This window comes from Gastrolobium bilobum, unplaced genomic scaffold (assembly GCF_033153095.1).
Source record: "Gastrolobium bilobum isolate Gb01-03AN ecotype WA unplaced genomic scaffold, APGP_CSIRO_Gbil_v1 utg3981, whole genome shotgun sequence".
NCBI lineage: Eukaryota > Viridiplantae > Streptophyta > Magnoliopsida > Fabales > Fabaceae > Gastrolobium > Gastrolobium bilobum.
The window spans coordinates 210,149-231,489 of NW_026898638.1; the positions used below are offsets into that span (position 1 = coordinate 210,149).

General features: G+C 35.9%; 2 protein-coding genes across 5 annotated transcripts; one reads left to right on the forward strand and one right to left on the reverse strand.

Annotated features, from left to right (window-relative positions):
• The first annotated feature begins 260 nt into the window (after nucleotides 1-260).
• On the forward strand, nucleotides 261-11,663 carry LOC133317937 (disease resistance protein RPV1-like). Of its 2 annotated transcripts, XM_061519841.1 has the most exons (9): nucleotides 261-735; nucleotides 1,196-2,264; nucleotides 2,355-2,597; nucleotides 2,684-4,202; nucleotides 5,413-5,621; nucleotides 6,631-6,711; nucleotides 7,366-7,542; nucleotides 10,374-10,726; nucleotides 11,142-11,663. In XM_061519841.1, the coding sequence occupies exons 1-9, from the start codon at nucleotides 275-277 to the stop codon at nucleotides 11,266-11,268; spliced, it is 4,239 nt and encodes a 1,412-aa protein (XP_061375825.1). In that variant the 5' UTR covers nucleotides 261-274; the 3' UTR covers nucleotides 11,269-11,663. The 2 variants fall into 2 exon arrangements, with proteins under 2 accessions (XP_061375825.1, XP_061375826.1); XM_061519842.1 differs by lacking the exon at nucleotides 10,374-10,726.
• LOC133317943 (CASP-like protein 4B1) lies at nucleotides 11,557-15,653 on the reverse strand. 3 transcript variants are annotated; one of them, XR_009752403.1, is made up of 4 exons: nucleotides 15,227-15,653; nucleotides 14,940-15,075; nucleotides 11,921-12,241; nucleotides 11,557-11,585 (listed from the first exon to the last, which is right to left on the reverse strand). XR_009752403.1 is itself a non-coding variant. In XM_061519849.1 (3 exons), the coding sequence occupies exons 1-3, from the start codon at nucleotides 15,481-15,483 to the stop codon at nucleotides 12,227-12,229; spliced, it is 408 nt and encodes a 135-aa protein (XP_061375833.1). In that variant the 5' UTR covers nucleotides 15,484-15,653; the 3' UTR covers nucleotides 11,834-12,226. The 3 variants fall into 3 exon arrangements, 2 of the variants coding, with proteins under 2 accessions (XP_061375833.1, XP_061375832.1); XM_061519849.1 differs by lacking the exon at nucleotides 11,557-11,585 and having other exon boundaries at nucleotides 11,834-12,241; XM_061519848.1 differs by lacking the exons at nucleotides 11,557-11,585; nucleotides 11,921-12,241 and adding an exon at nucleotides 13,137-13,340.
• Nucleotides 15,654-21,341: the final 5,688 nt, after the last annotated feature.

Consider the following 21,341-nt stretch of genomic DNA (forward strand, 5'->3'; position numbering starts at 1 on the left):
TATCATTTCACTCTCACAAAGAGGTGGGACCCACATCTTTATATTTTTTTGTTCACTTTCTCCTCCTTTATCTAGCTGTTCTCTCACTTAAAATGACACAACTTTATATAGTTTAAAATGATACACATTTTTTCGTTGAAAAAAACATATATACAGATTAGGTGTAGAAATTATTGAAGTCAATGACTCCAACTCCAAGGCAATAAAAGAAGATCGTGTTGATTCTTAGCACTCGGCAACAGTGATTGGGGCATGTCTTCCTCGCTCTACCAAAATGAATGATGTATTTCTTAGCTTCAGAGGGGAGGATACTCGCACCAACTTCATTAGTCATCTTTACAAGGCTCTGTATAAGAAACCAGTCAACGCATTCATTGATGATAATCTTAGAAGGGGAGAAGATGTTTGGCCTGCACTTTCCAAAGCAATCGAGGAGTCGCACATATCGGTGGTTGTTTTTTCAGAAAATTATGCATCCTCGAAGTGGTGCTTGGAAGAACTCGTCAAGATACTTGAGTGCAGAAAAGATCATGGTCAGGTTGTTATGCCTGTTTTCTACGAAACAGATCCGTCAGACATAAGGAAGCAGGCTGGCACTTACGAGACAGCGTTCGCGAAACATGAGCGAGATCTTAGGGTCGAAGACAGCGAATCGAACAAACAAAAAGTACTTAAGTGGAGAGTTGCTCTGTCTGAAGCAGCCAATATATCTGGTTGGGACTCTCGAAACCATAAGTAAGTCTTTCCTCTCTCTCTCTCTCTCTTAGCAGATATAGTTGTTCACCAGATTCATTCTGTTTTAATTCATGATTATTATTATTTATTCATTTAAGTTTTTCATTGAATTTCTTTTAGAATCTTTATCACTGTCTAGATAGATAGAAATTATTGAAAAGGCCAATATTGTCCCCTGAAGTTTTGAGCCAATATTGTAGTAGTACATATAAAAGTGGATTGAGAAAAAAACCACGAGTGAAAAAGTGTAATGGAGAAGTAGAGAATATAGGTAAGACATGTTCTGCAAACACCAATAAACCAGTAGATGCAATAAAAATTAATACGATGACTTCTTCGCCAGAGTCAGAAAGCTCACAGAGGCGAGACAGACGAGAGATGAGCGGGAATTGAAAGCACTCGCACTAAATTGAGTCATTACTTTGTTTATTTATTTATTCGTTTATTTATTTTTTCCTAGGGATCCTTTTCAGTTCATCCATAACATTGTCGAAGACGTTTGGCAAAAGCTGTCCCTGATGTATCCTAATGAACTGAAAGGCCTTGTTGAAATTGATGAAAACAGTAAATCCATCGAATCATTACTGCATAATGTTCCAAGAATTGGAATTTGGGGTATGGGCGGTATAGGTAAGACAACCATAGCTAGAGATATGTTTGCCAAACACTTTCCACAATATGACAGTGCATGCTTCCTGGCAAATGTAAGAGAAGAAACAAAAAAGCCCGGTGGACTAGAATATACACGGAATAAGCTTCTATCTGAGCTACTAAAGGAACCAATTACAACATCTCATGTGACTGGATCAACATTCATTAAGAGGAGGCTCAGTAGCAAAAAAGTTTTCATTGTACTTGATGATGTGGATAGTTCTGATCAATTAGAATATTTGTGTAGAGATCTAGATGACCTTGGACCAGATAGTAGACTCATTATAACAACAAGAAATAGGCATCTGCTTTGTGGAAGTGTTAATGAGATATATGAGGTCACGATATGGAAGTTTCCAGAATCTATGAAGCTTTTCTGCTTAAAAGCTTTCGGGCAAAACCATCCTCTAAAGGGTTATGAGCATCTTTCGGTAAGGGCAGTTGAATATGCTCGGGGCCTTCCATTAGCTCTTGAAGTTTTGGGTTCATATCTTCGTTCGAAAAGTATTAGATCTTGGGAAAGTACTTTGAGAGAATTCAAGAAGTATCCTGATGAGAAAATTCAAAACTTGTTGAAAGTGAGCTATGATGGATTAGATGGTCTAGAGAAGATGATATTTCAAGACATTGCATTTTTTTTCATAGGAGAAAAGAAAGATCATGTCATAAGGATACTAGATGCATGTGGTTTCGAAGCAAGTAGTAGAATAGAAGTACTTGAAGACAAAGCTTTGATAACTATTTCAAATAGCGATAGAATACAAATGCATGACTTGCTACAAAAAATGGCTTTGGAAATATTACGTGAAGATCGTAGCCGAAACCCTGCAAGACGTAGCCAATTGTGGGATGCTCGTGAAGTAATAGAACAAAACAAGGTAAGGAAAAGAAAAATAGACCTTTTCTAAAACATGTTTTTGCATAGAAGTTGTAGCTAATATGATACCGTTTACTTTTGTGTTTTTCAGAGTACTGATATAATTCAAGGCATAATATTAGATTTGTCTGAGTTTTTGTTGAGTCGCTCAGTTTGTGAGAGTTTATATGAAGATCATCATTCTGTTTTATCCGCCAATACACTTAATACTTTGAAACTGTATGTTGTGTGGACTGGATACCCTTGTAAATCTCTTCCACCACCACCTTTTTATGCGCTCGTTGAGATTCGCATGCCGCACAGCAACGTTAAACAACTGTGGCAGGGGATACAGGTAAAGATATAAATCCAAGTATGCTTACTTTTTTTTTTTTTGGGTGGGGTGGTTCCATTTTGATGTCTCCTTTTGAATTGTTATAGGAATTTGGTAATTTGAAGGGAATCGACCTAAGTGAATGCAAACTGCTTGTAAAGCTTCCTGATTTGTCTAAGGAATCAAGACTTAAATGGATGAATCTCTCTGGTTGTGAGAGTTTGTGTGATCTTCATGATACTGTTTTATCTGCCAATACACTTAGTACTTTAATACTGGATAGGTGTATAAATCTTGAGAGTGTTAATGGCAAGAAGAATTTAAAATCTCTGGTGAAAATCAGTGTCAATGACTGCTTAAGTCTCAAGGAATTTGCAGTGTCTTCGAATTTAATTGAAAACTTGGATTTAAGCAATACAGGAATCCAAAGATTGGACACATCAATTGGTCTTCTACAGAATCTTAAGTGGCTTAATGTGGAGGGTTTAAGACTCACGCATCTTCCAAAGGAGTTATCTTGCCTGAAATCTCTTAAGGTGCTGAAGCTTTCTTACAAGGGACCATCAATTGACAAAAAGCAGCTAAATTCCCTGTTTGATGGCTTACGATCTCTACAAATACTATATCTGAAGGACTGTAGTAACTTGTTTGAACTCCCTGACAACATCCGCGTCTTATCACAATTACAGGAATTAAGGCTTGATGGAAGCAATGTGATAAGGTTGCCTGCAAGCATCATGCATCTCTCAGAGCTAGAAATTCTGTCATTAGAGAATTGCAGGAAGCTTCGGTCTCTGCCAGAGCTTCCACCCTCCATCAAACAGTTATATGCCATTAATTGCACGTCATTGGTGTCTGTGTCAAATTTAAAGACTTTGGCAACAAAGATGATAGGAAAGGCCAAAAACATTTCATTCAAAAACAGCTTGAAATTGGATGTACATTCACTAAAACGTATTGTGGAAAGCCTCCATTTAACAATGATGAGTGCAGCATTTCACAATGTGTTAGTAAGAAGACTCCCTGTGGCCGAACACTACTACAATTATACCAGTGTAGAGGTTTGTTTACCAGGAAGCACAGTCCCAAGGCGGTTCAAATATCGAACAAAAGAGTCCTCCATTACCATTGAACTTCCTAGCCGTTCCAACTTGCAGGGCTTTATTTACTCAATGGTTCTTTCTCCAGCCGGTGGAATGAAGGATGGCACTAAATTAAAATGTCAATGCCAATTGCCAGACACTGATTTCTCCATTGTGACATGGCTAAATACTGATATCACGGAATTGAACTCCGATTATGTTTATGTATGGTATGATCCATTCCATTGTGACAGCATTCTCAAATTTTATGAACCAAAGGTTCGTTTTGACTTCTGTGTTGCAAATAATAAGGGAGAGGTTGATGGTTCGATCTGTATCAAAGAGTGTGGAGTATGCCTCATAAGTGTTTCAGACTCACAGTGTGTTTTACCCAAATTGGACTTGGATACAGATAAGAGAAAGGCCTTGGAGAAGGGATTAGAGTTGGAAACAGCGCTTATCTTAAGCTTGACATCAATTGAAAGATCTGATGAGAAGGAAATCAAAAGACCGAGTGAACAGTCTTCTAGTGATGATACAATTGGTATGCAACTTTTATTCTCTTTCCCTGATCTCATATATATTAATGCCTACTTGCTTTTTCCTTTTTCCTTTATTAAATCATTTCATTTTTTTGAGTTGTCTTACAAAACTACTGTAAAGAACACGCCCCCTCACACGAGAGCCCATCGGGCTTGAAAAGTGGACAATGCAACAGGCCCAGCCTACCTGTGTTAAGAAACGCCATAAGAGAAAGTGGGGGGCGGCGAGGCTCTGATACCATGTAAAGAACCTTGGGATACACCACCCCAAAAGCTAGCTCAAAGGGTGGGAGTGCCCAAGGCCTTATAAACTCCACATTAGTTGCACATACAACCAATGTGGGACTATATATCTCAACAGGAACCTTGAGATACACCACCCCAAAAGCTAGCTCCAAGGGTGAGAGTGCCCAAGACCTTATAAACTCCACATTAGTTGCACATACAACCAATGTGGGACTATATATCTCAACAACTACAAAAAAAAGAAAACAAAGATTTACCATAAAGGAACAAAGAACCACATTATTTTACACGGAATCACCAGTTCTTATTATTTCATAGGGAAAAAAGTATCTAATGTTACTTTAGATAACTTTATCTAATGTTCATAAAAACGACGTCGTTTTGGGGTTAAAAAATTTAAAAATTAGAATGATAAACACTATTATAACCCTGAAATAAATTAAAATTACAAAAACACCATGATTTCCGCCCCAAAACGACGTCGTTTCGGTGAACATTGGATAAAGTTATCTAAAGTAACTTTAGAAAACACAAACCCTATTTCATAATGAGTATTTCTTCTATAACAGTTTATTATTTTTGGTAATGTTCTCAAAATTCTTTAGTGGAAGAAAAATATAATTGCTAGATTTAAGGGACACAAAATTTGGATCATCAACTTATTATTCCTTTTATGTAAGGTACTTATACATCCTGTAAAACAAGTATAGATCTTTTCTTGTAATTTTTGTTCTTTCAATTTTTTTCACTTCGTGTTTGAGCAATGCCATTTCTGTAAACCATTAGTCCAATGGGGGGAATACTGGATTCGGCTGAAGAAGGTAATGGGAGGAAAGACCATTATTCTAATATGGAATTGAAGGTCTTTTCACCCTAAACATGTGAGTCTTTCTTTTGGGTTTACTTTTTTTTTTTTTTTGGTTGAATTTATTCTTTTCTCTTATAACTTTTTTTTTCTTTGTTTAGTCATAGAACCAAAGTCAGTCACGGTTGAACTCAAATCAGCTGAAGAATACAATGGGAGTAAATACCATTTTTCTGATGTAAAAGAGAGCGTCGGATCTACTCACAAGAAAACCATGACCGGTGGAGGAAGTAATAGACCAAGTCCGACAAGGAAAAGGAAATGGCTGGTTTTTGGAGAATCGAATTCAGAGTTCCGTCAAAGCCAAAAGGTAACACAACATAAATAACCAGAGTTAAAGCTAACTAAAACTAATTAAATATAGTTAATGTATAATATGATGAATGACTGATTGTATTGGCCATCTTGGACAAAGAGAGGAAATAACAAAGAGAAAGGTAATGATTTTGCAAACACATCAACAAGTTGATTTTGGAAACAAATAATATTAAACAAGACATAACATAGAATACAAAAATATAGAAGATATCATGAATCGATCTTTAGCAAATAAATGAATACAGTATAAAAACCTTTTAATGCACCGACTTTTATTGTCTTGATTAATGCTCTTCCTTAGATTTATTTTTAGTTTCTTTTATTTTTTAAAAGGAAGAGTTTAGCTAAATATAATTTTGTAAAGCTCTTATAATAAAAAATTTTATATACTAAACAAAAAAAGAAAAAAGCTAAAAGCTCTCTTAAGGAGTTTTTTTTTTTATTAAGATGTATGTAAATTTTGTGGAGTTCTCATTTTATTTTTTAATTTTATCATTATTTTATTTATCATTTGCCGTAATGATTATCATAATTATAAATCATTTCATTATAATTTTAATTTATAATATAACAATAATATAAATTTCATATTTTTTATAATATAAACAATTAAGAAATATGAAAGTTTCATATTTATAAGACAATAAAAGGTCTAAATGAGATATTTTCATAATCATAATGGTATATGTGATATTTTGAAACTAAGGCGGGTTAAATAATATAATTTTATAATCGCAATGAATGTAAATGGCAAGTTTAAAATCATGGGATCAAATACAAGGGATGAATTAATTATGTCGTTTTTTATCACCGAAAAAAAACAATTATGTCGTTTTTAGTCTTGCAACTTGAGCTAATTCGTTACGGCTGCCTACATTGATCTGCGTCAAATAAACTCGCCAAAATATAGTTTTTGTTTAGTTTTATACTTTTATTGACCCGATGTGTATATGTTTCTGACGTGGCAGAAAATAAGTTCGGGTGTTCTTTTTGTGAAACAGGCTCTCGGATATGCTGACAAAGAAACCAAAACTTCTCCAGGAAGAGGTTGTGAGAAGAATACCAAAGAGTCTACAAAAGCTGTAAGTCAAGGGTTCTTTTATTTTGACAAACTTCGTTTTCCATTTTTATTGAAATATCTCAAATGCACATAGTCTTCATCTCCTATATGCTTTGATTCTACGCACACAGTTCTACACGGGGCCCATTTTTACATAGTCCACAGTGCTAACCACTACACCAGGAACCAATTACGGACTTCAAATTTTACCAAATCAAAATACTACTGTTCATATTCATTTTGCTGCTGTGCACGCCACTCCATAATAATATGCATTATTTCCACTCTTCTTTCTCCATAAATTCAAACCCAAGCTTTTTTTTTCTACACATAGCACGTACCTCAACATGTCTTTCAGTTTAACTGACCTTTCCAATAACGACAATAACATGATGGCCTTTGATGGTAAATGGGGAACTTCTCAACGTAAAACTAATAGTAATTTTGGACTTGAAGTTCCACCTTCTTCAACTTAGCCTTCTTATTCTGATTTTCCTCCTGGTTTTAGCCCAACTGAGTTATTCAATTCACCTTTGTTTCTTTCTTCTCCAAATGTAAGTCGCATACTCAGTTACAATTGTTTATATTTTTATGTTTTGGTCTTTTGAAACACTCCTATGTCATGTTTTGGATCATTACTAATTGTGGGGTTTTCTTGTTTTCTGTGTTGGTTTAGGTTCCTGCATCTTACACAACTGATCCTTCTTTTGGCCAGTACTTCAACCGAAGAAACAGTTCAACTGAGGACCAACAATGTAACATGGAGGAAGAGAAAAATTACTCTGACCTCTCTTTCAAAATCCAAACAAAGTGCATGCTTCTCTATCAATCTTCCACAAGCATGTTTCAAGAAGTAAGTTGTATCACCTCGTTACCGGATCAGTGTGTTATCATTGCGTACGATATTAAGCACAGTTACAATTACATTGGTTCAATTAAAAACACGATCAAATTTTTCATTTTAAACATTGTCTGTTTCCTTTTAAATCAATACCGTATTTAAAATAACCAAAATCGTAATTGTAACCATGTAACATTGCAGAATAACGAAAACAAGCTTAAACGTATCATACTAGTCCTAAGGGATACCACTATGAGGTTCCCAAAGGTCTCCACTCTTACTTTTATTTTTCTGGAAATTGGGCTGCTTGTTAACCTGCTCGCTCTAGCGAGCATTTCACATTTGCTCGTTGACCTGCTCGCTCGAGCGAGCATGTCAGCGAGCATAATTCAATTACAACCCGAGAGGACAGGTCTCTTCCCCTACCTTTCGCTCCCTTCCTCGCTAGAGCGAGACCAACAGCTCGCTCGCTCAAGCGAGCACCTAAGCGACAAGTCCCCTGTTCTAAGTTCGCTTCTGTCTCAATTGTAATTAGCTCGCTGGCCTCACAACTCCAGCGAGCTCGCCAACGAACAGAGCTCAGATTTCAGCATGACCTACCTGTTTCAAGGCTCATTCCTCACACATTTGGCACACCACTTGGCAGAAAGTGTGCAGACTTTGTCAACCTGTCCACAATCACCCATCTAGAATCATAACTAGCATGTATCCGTGGCAATCCCACTACGAAATCCATGGAGATATTCTCCCGTTTTCATTCTGGAATATCTAGAGGTTGCAGTAAACCAAAAAGCTTTTGATGTTCAATCTTGACCTTCTGACAAATGAGACATTTGGAAACAAACTCAGCAATATTTTTCTTCATACCAGGCCACCAGAAATTCTTCTTCAGGTCTTGATACATCTTTGTAACTCCCTAAGGATAGTGAACTGACCCTTGTCGGCTTCAGTCATCACTTCCACAACCAATTGGTCCCTAGGCACAACAACCCTGCCTTGATACATCGATACACCATGTTCATTCTAGGATATACCACTTTGACCCTTCAGATACTCAAGGCTTTCATTTTGCACTTGAGCTTCCTTGATTCTAGTCAGTAACTCATTTTCAATCCTCGTGGTTTCTGCTGCAGAAATTCTACCTGCAAAGACTTCAGAGTGTTTTATATCACTGAATTTCTCCATCAACTCGAAGTCTCTCATCATCATACTTGATAAGTTAGCAAATTTCCTGCTGAACGGTCTGCCACTACATTAGCCTTACCTTAATGGTATTTCAATTCAAAGTCATAATCTTTCAAGAATTCCACCCAGCGCCTCTATCTCATGTTCAACTCTTTCTTATCAAACAAGTATTTCAGGCTTTTATGATAACTGAACACCACAAACTTCATTCCATACAAGAAATGTCTCCAGATTTTCAGAGCAAATACAATAGCAGCAAGCTCCTAATTTATTAGCATATGCAGTGTTGTTAAAACGTAGTGTCGAAACGGTTGAAACGTACGATTCTACGTTTTTTTGACTAAAAAACGTGTTGAAACGGATGCTGAAATGTAAAATGAGTTGAAACGGTTGAAACGGCGAGTCAACTCGGTAAACTCGGTTGACTCGGCGAGTTTACCGAGTTGACTTAGTGTTCAAAAAAAAAAAACTAGATCTGAGAAGGTGACAGTGTGGGGCTTCTAACCTTCACCGAAATGGGAAAGAATAGAATTGGGTCCAAAAGCATTGGTTCTTAACCATCCTTCACCGTGCGAAGCAACCAGAACTGCTCCTTTCAGCTTCCGATTTATGAGTGCCATCGCGAACCCTGCCTCGGTTTTCGTCGCGAACCGCCAAGTCTTGCCGGAGCTTTTGCAATTCACCTCCACGTACTGCGGAGGAGAAGGAGCTTGCGGCGATAGCGATGCTGATGATTCTTCAGCCATCGAAACTCAACGAAGGCATTGGAATTGGTTTTTTATGGAATTTGTGTGGAGAGAGAGAAAAGATACTGATCCCATTTTCAAGTTCACCGACAATTTTGTATATATATTCTTTTCTCATTTTCAAGTTCACTGTGAGTTCTATCAATATATAGATAATTCAAAAAATAATTTAAAATTATAAACATATGCATATTATGCTATTATATTTTAATATTTATTATGATTACTGAATATATATGTTTTATTTTAATATATTTGAATATTACTGAATATATATTTTAATATTATATGATTACTGAATATGTAGATAATAACTTATGTATTGGTGTGTTTTAATTTTATATATATATATATATATATATATATATATATATATATATATATATTACTTAGTAAACTCTTACGTTTCGTTTACGTTTCACGATTTTACATTTTTGCTCACCCCTACCGTTTATATATCACAAGGTTCTTTACAAGTGCTTTACTTATTTTTCTAATGAATCAAGTACAAGTTTTTTTTTATTAGTTTTAAAAATTCAAAACTTGACTATGCTTATTCTAAGTTGACAGAATCAAACTTACATATATATATTTCCCGAAATTCTTAGCTAATTTCGACAATAAGATATATCTCTTATTTTGTGCCATTCAATGTTAGCCTTATAAATTTTGTAGGTCCATTGTTGTCTGCTTAAACAAAACATTTTTAAAGGTTACATGGCTAACATTAAATGGCATTGAACTTGCTTCGTACCGAAGAATTTATCTGTATGTTTAACAAAATGTAAACTTCATTGTAATGGTTAACAAACAACATGGTCACAATAAACAAGGTGTGAGTTATTGATGGTTTGGAATATGCTAATCTTGGCATTTTCAGATGTTTTTTTAATACTTGTTCTACTTGAACAGAAGGAGCTAGTAAAGAAACGGGACACATTGATATTCAATGAAATTGCAAAGCAAATCGATTTTTCATCTGAGAGGAAAGCAACCAAATCTGAATATCCATCCACTCAGCAATTATTCTCAGAAATGGCCACAACCAAACCTGAAATACAAAGTAATTATTCCACGAACTATGGTTCTGATTATTGCAGGAAGGAAGGGAATCAAAATGATGGCTACTCCTATTCCACAAGAATAGGAACTGTTAAGGAACCTAGAGTTGTGATTCAAACTACAAGCGAAATCGATATTCTTGATGATGGCTATAGTTGGAGAAAATATGGAACGAAAGTAGTTAAAGGAAACCCAAAGCCAAGGTATTTAACTGATGGAAACAAAGACCCTTTAGTTATATGGTTCGTAGTGTTACAATTCCTGTTATTACCGTTAGAGATATATGCACACACTTGATGTATCTATGACATGAGATTAGAATTCTCCTATAACATAAAATTTATTTTTTTCCAAAAACTATTAGTATGACTTCCACTAAACGGTTTAAGTTTTTAGCTTGACTCAATTTTTAAAAAAAATAAGTTAAAATTAACATATGGTAAACTAAAAAATGGACTTGTGCAATATAAACATTTCAAACAGAAAGAGCTCTTGCATAACGGGATGTGTTAGAGATATCATATATAAAATCATTAATATAGACCTTTTAGGTTGAATTGATTTTTTACAATTACGAACCGCATAAGTTGATAACTTTTCAAAATATCCTTTATGCAGGAGCTACTACAAATGTCTAACCCGAGGTTGTCCAGTGAGAAAACATGTTGAGCGAGCTACACATGATATGAACGCTGTAATCACAACCTATGAAGGGAAACACAACCATGATATACCTATAGGATGAGGAAGTGCAAGTCATAGTATGAACAAAACTTCTATGAACAGCAACACCAGCAATGTACCTACCCCGCCCCTATAAGGCCTTCAATGGAGACTAATTGCTCTAGCTCAGCAAGTTTCACAAATTCACTTCATGATACAAAGATGCCAACATCTGGAAGTCAAGAACCTTTTCCACTAGACTTGCTGCTTAGCCCTGGAAGCTTTGGATATTCAGCTTTGGATAGATCAATGAGTTCATATACCAATCCTGAACAATACTCAGATGCTGCAAACTTGGCTAAGGGTGACTCATTCCTTCACTCTTTTCTGTCAAAAGAACTTTTAATTTTGGAATTAGAACGTTCCACATGTTATCATAGATATGTTTTTGTAGGAATTTAGTTATTAATCCCAGAATAGAATAAATAATATTATTAAAAGAAAAAATAATCCAGTTCCAATGTTTGCTTCTTTCAGTAACTCTAGAATCATGCATCCACCACTGTATTGTTTTCTGTCAAATTCGTCACTACAAAAAAAGTTTCAACACTACGAACATAGTTTCAAGTAGAAAAAAGCTATTTGTATTCTTGTATGAAATAAGTAGTCTCATATCTCATATCTCACTGTAACATATGCTCACACTTAAAAGGATGGGGTATTCTTATACTCACTGCCTCACACAAATTGTAATACTAGCATTCATGGATATAGCCGGCGAACACTTTCCCTTTGAGCATGTGGTATTGCTGAAAAGCAACCTTATTTGCTGACATTGGCTTTTATACAAAAGACTAGTGTACCCTCTCTTAGTATCCTGTTCACCATCTTCCTGTTTGTGGTTTGAAACCGAAAAGAGCTAACTGTGGACGAAGGTTCGATACTGCCGGTGGTCTGAAACCGAAAAGAGCTCCATATGATGTATCAACATACCACAGATGCACCTATTATATTAGTATCCTTATTAGAGCAGTGAGCAATTACAGATTTGGTACCTGAAAGACAACAATTAGAGTTAGTATTGACGGTTGTCATAGTTGCTTTACAGAAGATATCTCTGTTATTCCATGAAATATCTTTGTGAATTGGCAAATTTATGCATAACAGAAATTTTGTTATAATCACTTAAATAACACCTTTACCTTCAGGTTTTGATGCGTCATCCATACTCATGAGATCTTTTTCCAAATATTTCACTAAAGCCAGATGATTAGCCTTCTCTTTAGCAATTCCCTTTTGTGAACTGATCCAGCCCACCCCAATAGCATGATTAAGGAGTTCATTGTATTTATAATCTTGTTTTCTCTCGGGGAAATAAGAACACGTGAAAGTCTCATTCGAGGTTTTCACAAAGTGACATCCCTTTCTTAGTTCTTCGTAAGATGTATCTATATACAACCGGCTTAATATCTCAGGGTTATTTTTGTAATACCACCTTCTTTTTCCATCTATATTTTACCTCCAACCAAACATGGATTTCATAAAAGTTACTTAATTTACCCAGTAAAGTTTTTCCTCACCAAACAACTTTTTTTTACATTTTCCTACCTATCTCACTTTATCTCACTTTCTAATCATTTCCCATCAATTACATTTCCCTAGTATTCAAAAAAATTCTCTTTAACCAAACGCCCTCAAAATGTATTTTGTACAGCAATGAAAGGAAGTATGAAACATGGTAGGAGAAACTTTTGTGGAAGTTCAGCAAAAAAAAAATTAATAAATAATTACGAATATATAGAATTTCAAAACTATTTACGAATCTATTGCAGTTATTCATGCCTATTTTGGGCGTGACCACTCATGCCTAAAGGAGGCATGACCACGAAGATAGTCACGCCTAATCCAGGCGTGACTAACCCAATGCTGACATGTGGCATAAAAAAATCAACAGTTTGATCTTAAAACTTCAGAAGACAATAACTTTGGCCTCGGGTGTCCAAATCAGGTGATTTGTTTTTTGATTCCATGTAAATTTTTGAGATCTACGCAATGACACATCATTTGGCATAATGTATCTCTCACAAACCCAAAAGATTCCGAGTTCTTTCCGAACCAACACCATGAGCTGCAGCATTGATGGAGAGAAAACCACTGTCATGATTAGAAACATTTCGAGTAAACATCCCTATAATTATGGTAGCATCTTTGTAAATTCAAACTATATTTATGAGAGACGAAACTTCAAGTTAAATAACATCATTTACACTCACAGATATAAAATATACCAAATGCATTTATCTCGAAAAGTTATGCAGAATCAAAATAAATAAAACTGATTCAGGCACCCGAGACCAAAGTTATAGCATTCTGAAGTTTTATGATAAAATATCCCAAATTTGGGAAAAAAATTCACCAAAATTTTCTTCAATGAGATGTCATTGCGTAGATCTCAAAAAGTTGTGTGAAATTAAAAAAAAATTCACCTAATTTAGATACTCGAATCAAAAATTATGATCTTTCGAAATTTTACGATCAAATTGTTGATTTTTTATGCCACGTGTCAGCACCGGAAATGAGGTTTGTCACGCCTAAAAGAGGCGTAAGTGGTCACGTCCAGTTTGAATGTGAATAATTGTAATAGATTTGTAAATAGTTTCAGAACATATATATATATATATATATATATATATATATATATATATATATATATATATTCGTAATTATTTACTTAAATTGCAATATATATTTATTTTTTTGCCCGGATGTTCAATAGAAGTTTGAGATGATAGTTTGTGTCCTGCTATGATGGCTGACAATGCCAGACACAAAAAGGCAAAAAAGCACATGCTAATGGCTGCAGTCGGAGATTATTTATTGTGGACCGCGACCATCATTTTTTAGGTGGTCCCTTAATGTAAATAGGAGGGTAAAATTGGAAAAGAGAGAAAATAACAGAGATAAAAAAAGAAAGAAAAAATTAATAATGTGAGAGGGAGCATCAAAAGATTCAGTAAATATATTAAATATTTAATATATTAAATACTTCCATGGACCATATTAAATATTTCCCTGCAGCTGAAGTGTCTGTAAATATATTATCTGCCCCTTCCTTCATTCTATCCGTTATTGGAATCGCCGAAGAAGATGATGATATCAAGAAGGGTTTTGGTTTTGTACTGTTGCAGTAATCATCTTTTTTTCCCGCGAAGCAAAACGACAATAAATAATAATAAAAAATTTGTAACAAACATTGTATTCAATAATTATCTTTTGTCTGTAGCTTTGCATGACAGTAAACTTTTTCCTGTAAAATGATTGTTATTTATCCCTATCAAGAAATATGCCACAACCTAAAACCAAAAAAATCTGTCATTCATGCTTATCTCAATCTGCTAACATTTCATAATCTAACAAAAGACAACTTTGAAGCCAATGATATGGCTCTAAATAGTGTCCTGGCCTAGCTACAATAAACAATTTGTTGTCATGCTTTGAATAATACACCATAAGTTAACCAAGATAAATTTGTGTCTCCACTCTTTCTTCCTTCCTCTCTTTTTTATTTAGCAATTCTGTGTGTGATTGTTCGGTCATCTCCCATATAAATACAATTCCTAGTGCATAATCCATCTCAGGCCAAACAAGACTAAATTTGATTCCTCACCCCCTCACCATTCAGAGATCCAGAGTTGGGTTCAGAAACAAAGGACTATAAAAGTCAACGTGATCAGAGAAGAAGGAAAGTCAAACCTGATCTCCAACAAAATCAATCAACGCTACTGTTCTTAACTGAAGCAAGTTTTTCCCCGTGGAAAGTTCATGAGCTTGACGAAACACTTGTCCTCCAGTGTACAAAATGGATAGAATTGCTATGGCCAGCAAATACCTATTTTCCAAAAGTTCCAATTCAAGTTTAATCTCAACACCCCAAAGAACAAAATCAAATTTTGACAAAAACCCATGAATCTTCAGCCAAATTCCTCCCAAACCCACATCACAATTATGATCAAATTCACAAAGGAGTTTCTGATTCATACCTGTATTCTTCATACTTGTCGAATTCTCTCCAATCACCATGATTGTTGCTAACAATGAGAATGAAGGAAATTAAAGAGAAAAACAAAGCAATTCCTCTCAACCATAACGATCCTCTCTTGAGCAAATCTTCCATCTTCCACCGCCGTACGATGCCGGCGTTTGCGCCGACAGTTCCCGGCTCGTGGTAGTCCAGAGTTGGCGCAGATGGCTCAGGTTTCACGTCTATCTTCATATCTGAACCGTTTGAAACCGTCATCTATATATGTCTGATTTTATATAACACGATTTTGGATTCACAGGTTTCAGATTTAGATAATAACGAATTGATGAATGTAAACAAAAATGGTGAAGAAGAAACCGAGGACTATTAACTATAGTCAAGACTCAAGACAAAGACAAAGAGACACGCAAAGTTTGTTGTGTGTGTCCTAAGTTTTCATTTGAAACCGGTTTTACGGTTGTTGTGTTGGCGATCGTTTTGAAACAGGGTTATGAGCCATTAGGAGAGCACGTGAACTACACAAAATGTTCATGACGTGGCGTTGATGGATTGGCGGAAGAATATGTTCAAAAAACATAAACATGAGAAAAAAAGTCAAGCATTTTTTATTGTTAAATTTCGAGAACATCGTAGTAATCAACTTATATTATTAAATAAATAAAAAATATTTGTTCTTTTATTATTATCATCCAAATTGTCCAAATCTTTCCAATATAATATGGGCAGGCTAATATGGACTGGGATAGATCATAAACAATTGAAGGTTGAAGACTTTGGGTTGGATAGAGTGCTTTGCGAGTCGATGATATTTGCTATGTCATTAATGGATGAGAGTTTTTTTGGCGCAATGGATCTGACTGGGAGTACTTGCAATGACACTTTGACGCTCAAATCAGTATCATTGCTAGGCTTATGTTATAATATTATTAGAATTAAATTGTCATACATGAGTATATACCCTTTGTTTATATAGCAAATGTTAGTATATGGATGTCCTAGAGACAATCTTTTGATTAGATTAAGACATATGTGTACCTTTTATATTGTCGCAAATAAATCATAAGCACTCTTTATCCTGTTTCATATTTTGTCTCGATATAATTGTTAATATATTATATGAGTAACTAGATAAACCCCTTGGAATAGAATATGTATCACTTGAGCATCTGTGATGAGATCATGATCATGAGGATTCAAGGATACCAGATGTTTATTCTTAATTTTATGTTCCTAGTCTAGAGACACTGAAAATGGGGATCAGTAATCTCGGGTAAGATAGCACTGCTTATCTACTTGTATACAGATACAAGGTAAAGACCTCATGAGCTACAGACATATAGAGATGTCTTAGCTAAAGTCGTGGGTGGATCTATTAGGGTATAGCTCGCATTGAACAGACTCGGAAAAGAGACTCTATGAGGAAATCTAACAGATAGTATCATTAGAGCAGTCTCTTGTTATTTGGGTGTGTCTTTCCTTAAACCAGAAGTTTTCGCCTAGACTGTGTTCTATAAGGTATGTTTTGATTGTATACCTCGTCTACCTGAAACATGGAGATACATAGGTATACCTTTGGGCATGTCCTAAAAGAACACAAGCCTAGGGTGATAAGCTGAAAGAATTCGTCAAATCTCTGTGAGAGATTAGGTTATCTGTAAACCGGAGAAATCGGGATGACATTTACGGGACTCGGGAATCTATGCATAGTAAAAGAGATCATGAGATGATCTGCCTTTAGAGTCAGTAAATTGAAGACTCCCCATTTCAAGTTAAAGCTTACCCAAAACTGCAAGGGTTGATAAGTTTTCTCACCCTAGGTTTAATGGGAAGGTAACCGAGACGAAAAGTGTAACGCCCCGTGTATACCCGGTTTGTTAACATATCATCGTATTAAGCTGCGCTTAATTAAAAATGTGGAATATCTTTTTCTTTTCAATTATGACGTCATTATACTTAGCCAAGTTAATTACTTAATCAATTTCATAAAATATCGTCTGTATGTAAATTGCAAAAAGACATCTAACTGAAATACCTCATAATATAGATAAAGTGAGTATCTATGTCACGGATCCACTACACGTAGTCCGAACAATAATCCTGATACATTAATACAACTCCAACAGAAACAAGACATAATCAAGTCTATGTGGCATGGACAATCTCCATGCTCACCAAATCAACAGCATAACCAACAGAGTCTCAAGAGAGAAATTCATAAACTGAAGCTAAAAGCATAAGACAGTAAATAGGATCCAACATCCAATCATAGCAGCATATCATCATAAGCAGCATAAACATGTAACATCTATCAACTAAGCTCTGGCTTCCTGCCACTAGAGGTCTCAACCCCCGCATTACCTGAACCTGAAATAAGCATTCCCCAAACGTGAGGTGAGATCTCTAACCAGAAATCTCAGTAAGACAAGGGGTCCTCAAGGATCTTCCACCCCAAGCTCACTTACATGTGAAATATAAGTTCCAAAAGCAGTAATTCAATATAAGTTCCAAAACTCAATGCAGTGCAACAGATATTCATGAGTGTTATAACTATTCTACTAGCCAGAGAAATGCAGGAATACGTCTATTACCTACAGATAGTACAAGGAACACCGCTTGCACCTCACCCACATCCTCACCATATTGTATGTACTACATACTTAGGCTTACCGTATAGATGGAACACCACATGCATATCGTAAAGGCACTAGCATATAACAGCTCAAAAGCATTTCCAAAACATCAAAAGCATGTAACACAACATGCATATAACCATACCCCATGGGACATGGTGGAATCACAACATGGCTAAACTGAGGACACGGAAGCTTACCTTGCAAGCTCACTATCCAATGCCAAGAGTCCACACAGCTCAAGTCCAACACACAGCAGATCACAATCTGATTAGGACTAGCAAACATATCAACATTCATAGCTCATAAGCATAAACATAAAGACTACGTTTTTCTCTTACGATTTATGTCTTAAGGCTTCACACAAAGTCATAAGCCCTTAACCACTTGATTCTGACTTAGTTTGATAAATACAGAAGTCCAACTTCATCAATCTAGGGTCCACAAACCCCCAATAGCCTACTGTATGAACAGTGTAGCTACTGTTCTTCGAAATCCCAGAATATCCGAATATTCGTCGGGGGCATATCCGGATATCTCTCTTCCAATATCCGGATATCAGATCCCCATATTCGGATATCAATATCTGGATACCCATTCAATATCCAGATATTCACAACAAAATATCCGGATATTTCGCGACAGAACCGAGATTCTGCATTTCGCGAAAATCCAAACCAAAGGTCCAACTTTTACCGATTACAGAAGCTTAAACATGCATTTCTAAGTATGTTAAGCATTACCCAACGTTAGGTTATCATCTTAAGCTCATTACATGCATCAAGGTTCCATTTTTAACCAAAAACTCATGATCAAAGGTTGAGTATGCATACCAAGCTTCTCAAAACAGAAAATGGCAGGGAAAAGGAGCTCCCTACACCACTCCACTGTGCAGCAACCAAGGGCCACGAAAATGCACAACAAGAAGACTCTTTTCTTCACAAAGGTGACACTTTGAAGCTCAAAATACCAACCCCAAGCTCCCGCAAGCCAACTCTCAAAGTCAGCACCTCCTCACCCTCAACCAGGGGCTACAACTCAGCAAGGGAGTCACTCACAACCTCACAAGACCAACCCACCCAAGGTAATGATGTTTAGAGATGAAGAGATGGAGCAAAGGTGACAACTTGGCTCAAGAAATGGGGGAGAAGACCAATGGAACAGTATTCTGGTCAGCCACCCTCTACAAGTCACGTAGGAAATATGAGTGTCTAGGGTTTTATGCCTTAATAAGCCTATATATAGTCACTTAAGCATTAAACACACAGTATTAACTTTAATTGATATGCTTAGCATTTTAATCTCAAACTCATGATTCTTAACCTACTCAATTTTACAAGAATTATTAAATTTTATTTTATTTTTTGGAGCACCTTTCCGGTACGCGCTTTTCATAGCCAGTACCAGTTTCTGGCACCAGTTTTAATTATTTTAACTTGAAACTCATTTTACAAGTCCTATATATTATTCTAGGAATTATCATGCACTTATTATAATTTTCCGGGATACTTTTTCGGTACGCATTTATACCGACTAGCAGAACCGGTATCTGCACTTTTCTTCCGAAAAGCGACTTTCAGCATTCTTAATCACTTTCTATAATTATTTAAGCCTCAAAATAATTATTAGGGTCAATTATAAAATTATTTCCTAATTTCACATATTTAATTAATTAATTTCCTTAATTAACGGTGCGGTTCTTACAAAAAGAAATACATACAGTAACCAAATATATTTAATAGAATGATCATGTCATTAACCTAACTAGCTCTAAGGCAACAAAGCATTGCTAGTACTCTGTGTTGTCATTAAATGGGTTGTGGTCTTGTTGAGCCCAAGCCCATTTATGTCAGCGGCTATGTTGGACCTAATGGGTCACACACTAACACCTTATTGTCTTGATATTATAGCATTAAAGGTTTTGGACCTAATAATGGTTGTTAGCCCAAGAAGAAGTTTGGAAACCTACTTAAGAAGTGATAATGGGCTTGGATAGTCCAAGACATTATTAATTAATTTAAATAGTTAAATTAATTATCTAATATTTAATTTCATAATGTAAATTTTGAATTTAAATATATCAATTTGAATTGACTATAGTAGTTTGTTTCATAACAAAAGGAGAAGATAAGAGCTAGATTTGAATTTGAATTCAATTAGCATCTTATCATAATCATGTCCTTGATTTTAGGAGAGCATTTTATGGCTGAATGGGGCGCTCAAATAGGCTAGCCATATGATGGTTGTTAGACCAATAAATTGACTTGGTTGACAGCCTTATTTTTCTCCATGATTTATGCGCACCATGATCTGATTTTGGAATGACTTTATGACTCAAAATCAGCATGATTTGTGCGCTCCATAATCTGATTTTAGAGTGATTTTATGACTCAAAATCAGCAGCATATAATCCTCCTTTAGTCTCCTTTTAAAGTGGAGTTCTCCTAAGGGTTTTTCAATGAAAAAAACCTGCCACTTCTCCTCCAACTCATGCGCGCTTTTTGTGTATTTTCTTGCTGAAAATTCACTCATCTAAACACCTTGAAACCTTGCCTCCTTCCTCTCCTATTGGGACGCCTAGCTTGCTTCCTTTTGGGTTTCGATTGGTGGTTTTCGAGAATGGTTCTTGCATCTTGACAAAGGGTGGTGTGGATCAACATTAGAGGGTTTGAACCTTCAAGCCTAACATGGATCATCTTCGAGTTTTGAATTACAAAAAAGGTAACATTTTGTCCTAAAGCATGTATCTTGAATTGGTATGTGTAATTCTGCTTGAGAAAAATCACATGCCTACGGCCTTCAAGGCTCTTTCTTTCAGCAAGTTTTATGCCGCCTTCGGTTGTAGGTGGGATGCCTTCTGATTGGCTGTTCATAGACTGCAGACTTATCTATTCTCAGCTGGTGCCTTTCTGGCTATACACCTATAAGTTGGACTACTTTCTTAGAGTGGTGGCAAGCTGGAATTGTCTTTCGTGTATTGGCTTGTAGCACGGTGGATCTTTGTTTGATAGAATCCTTCCTTAGCTTTTAAGTCATAAAAGGCGGTTACGCGCAATGAGACCATTGCGCCTTCAGGTCCTTATGTGCGATGGCGACATTGCAAACAATTGAAGGTTGAAGACTTTGGGTTGGATGGAGTGCTTTGCGAGTTGATGATATTTGCTATGTAATTAATGGATGAGAGTTTTCTTGGCGCAATTGATCTGACTAGGGGTACTTGCAATGACACTCTGACGCTCAAATCAGTATCATTGCTAGGCTTATGTTATAATATTATTAGAATTAGATTGTCATACCTGAGTATGTACCCTTTGTTTATATAGCAAGTTTTATGCCGCCTTTGGTAGGCGGGATGCCTTCTGATTGGCTGTTCATGGACTGCAGACTTATCTGTTCTCAGCTGGTGCCTTCCTGGTTATACACCTATATATTGGACTGCTTTCTTAGAGTGGTGGCAAGCTGGAATTGTCTTTCGTGTATTGG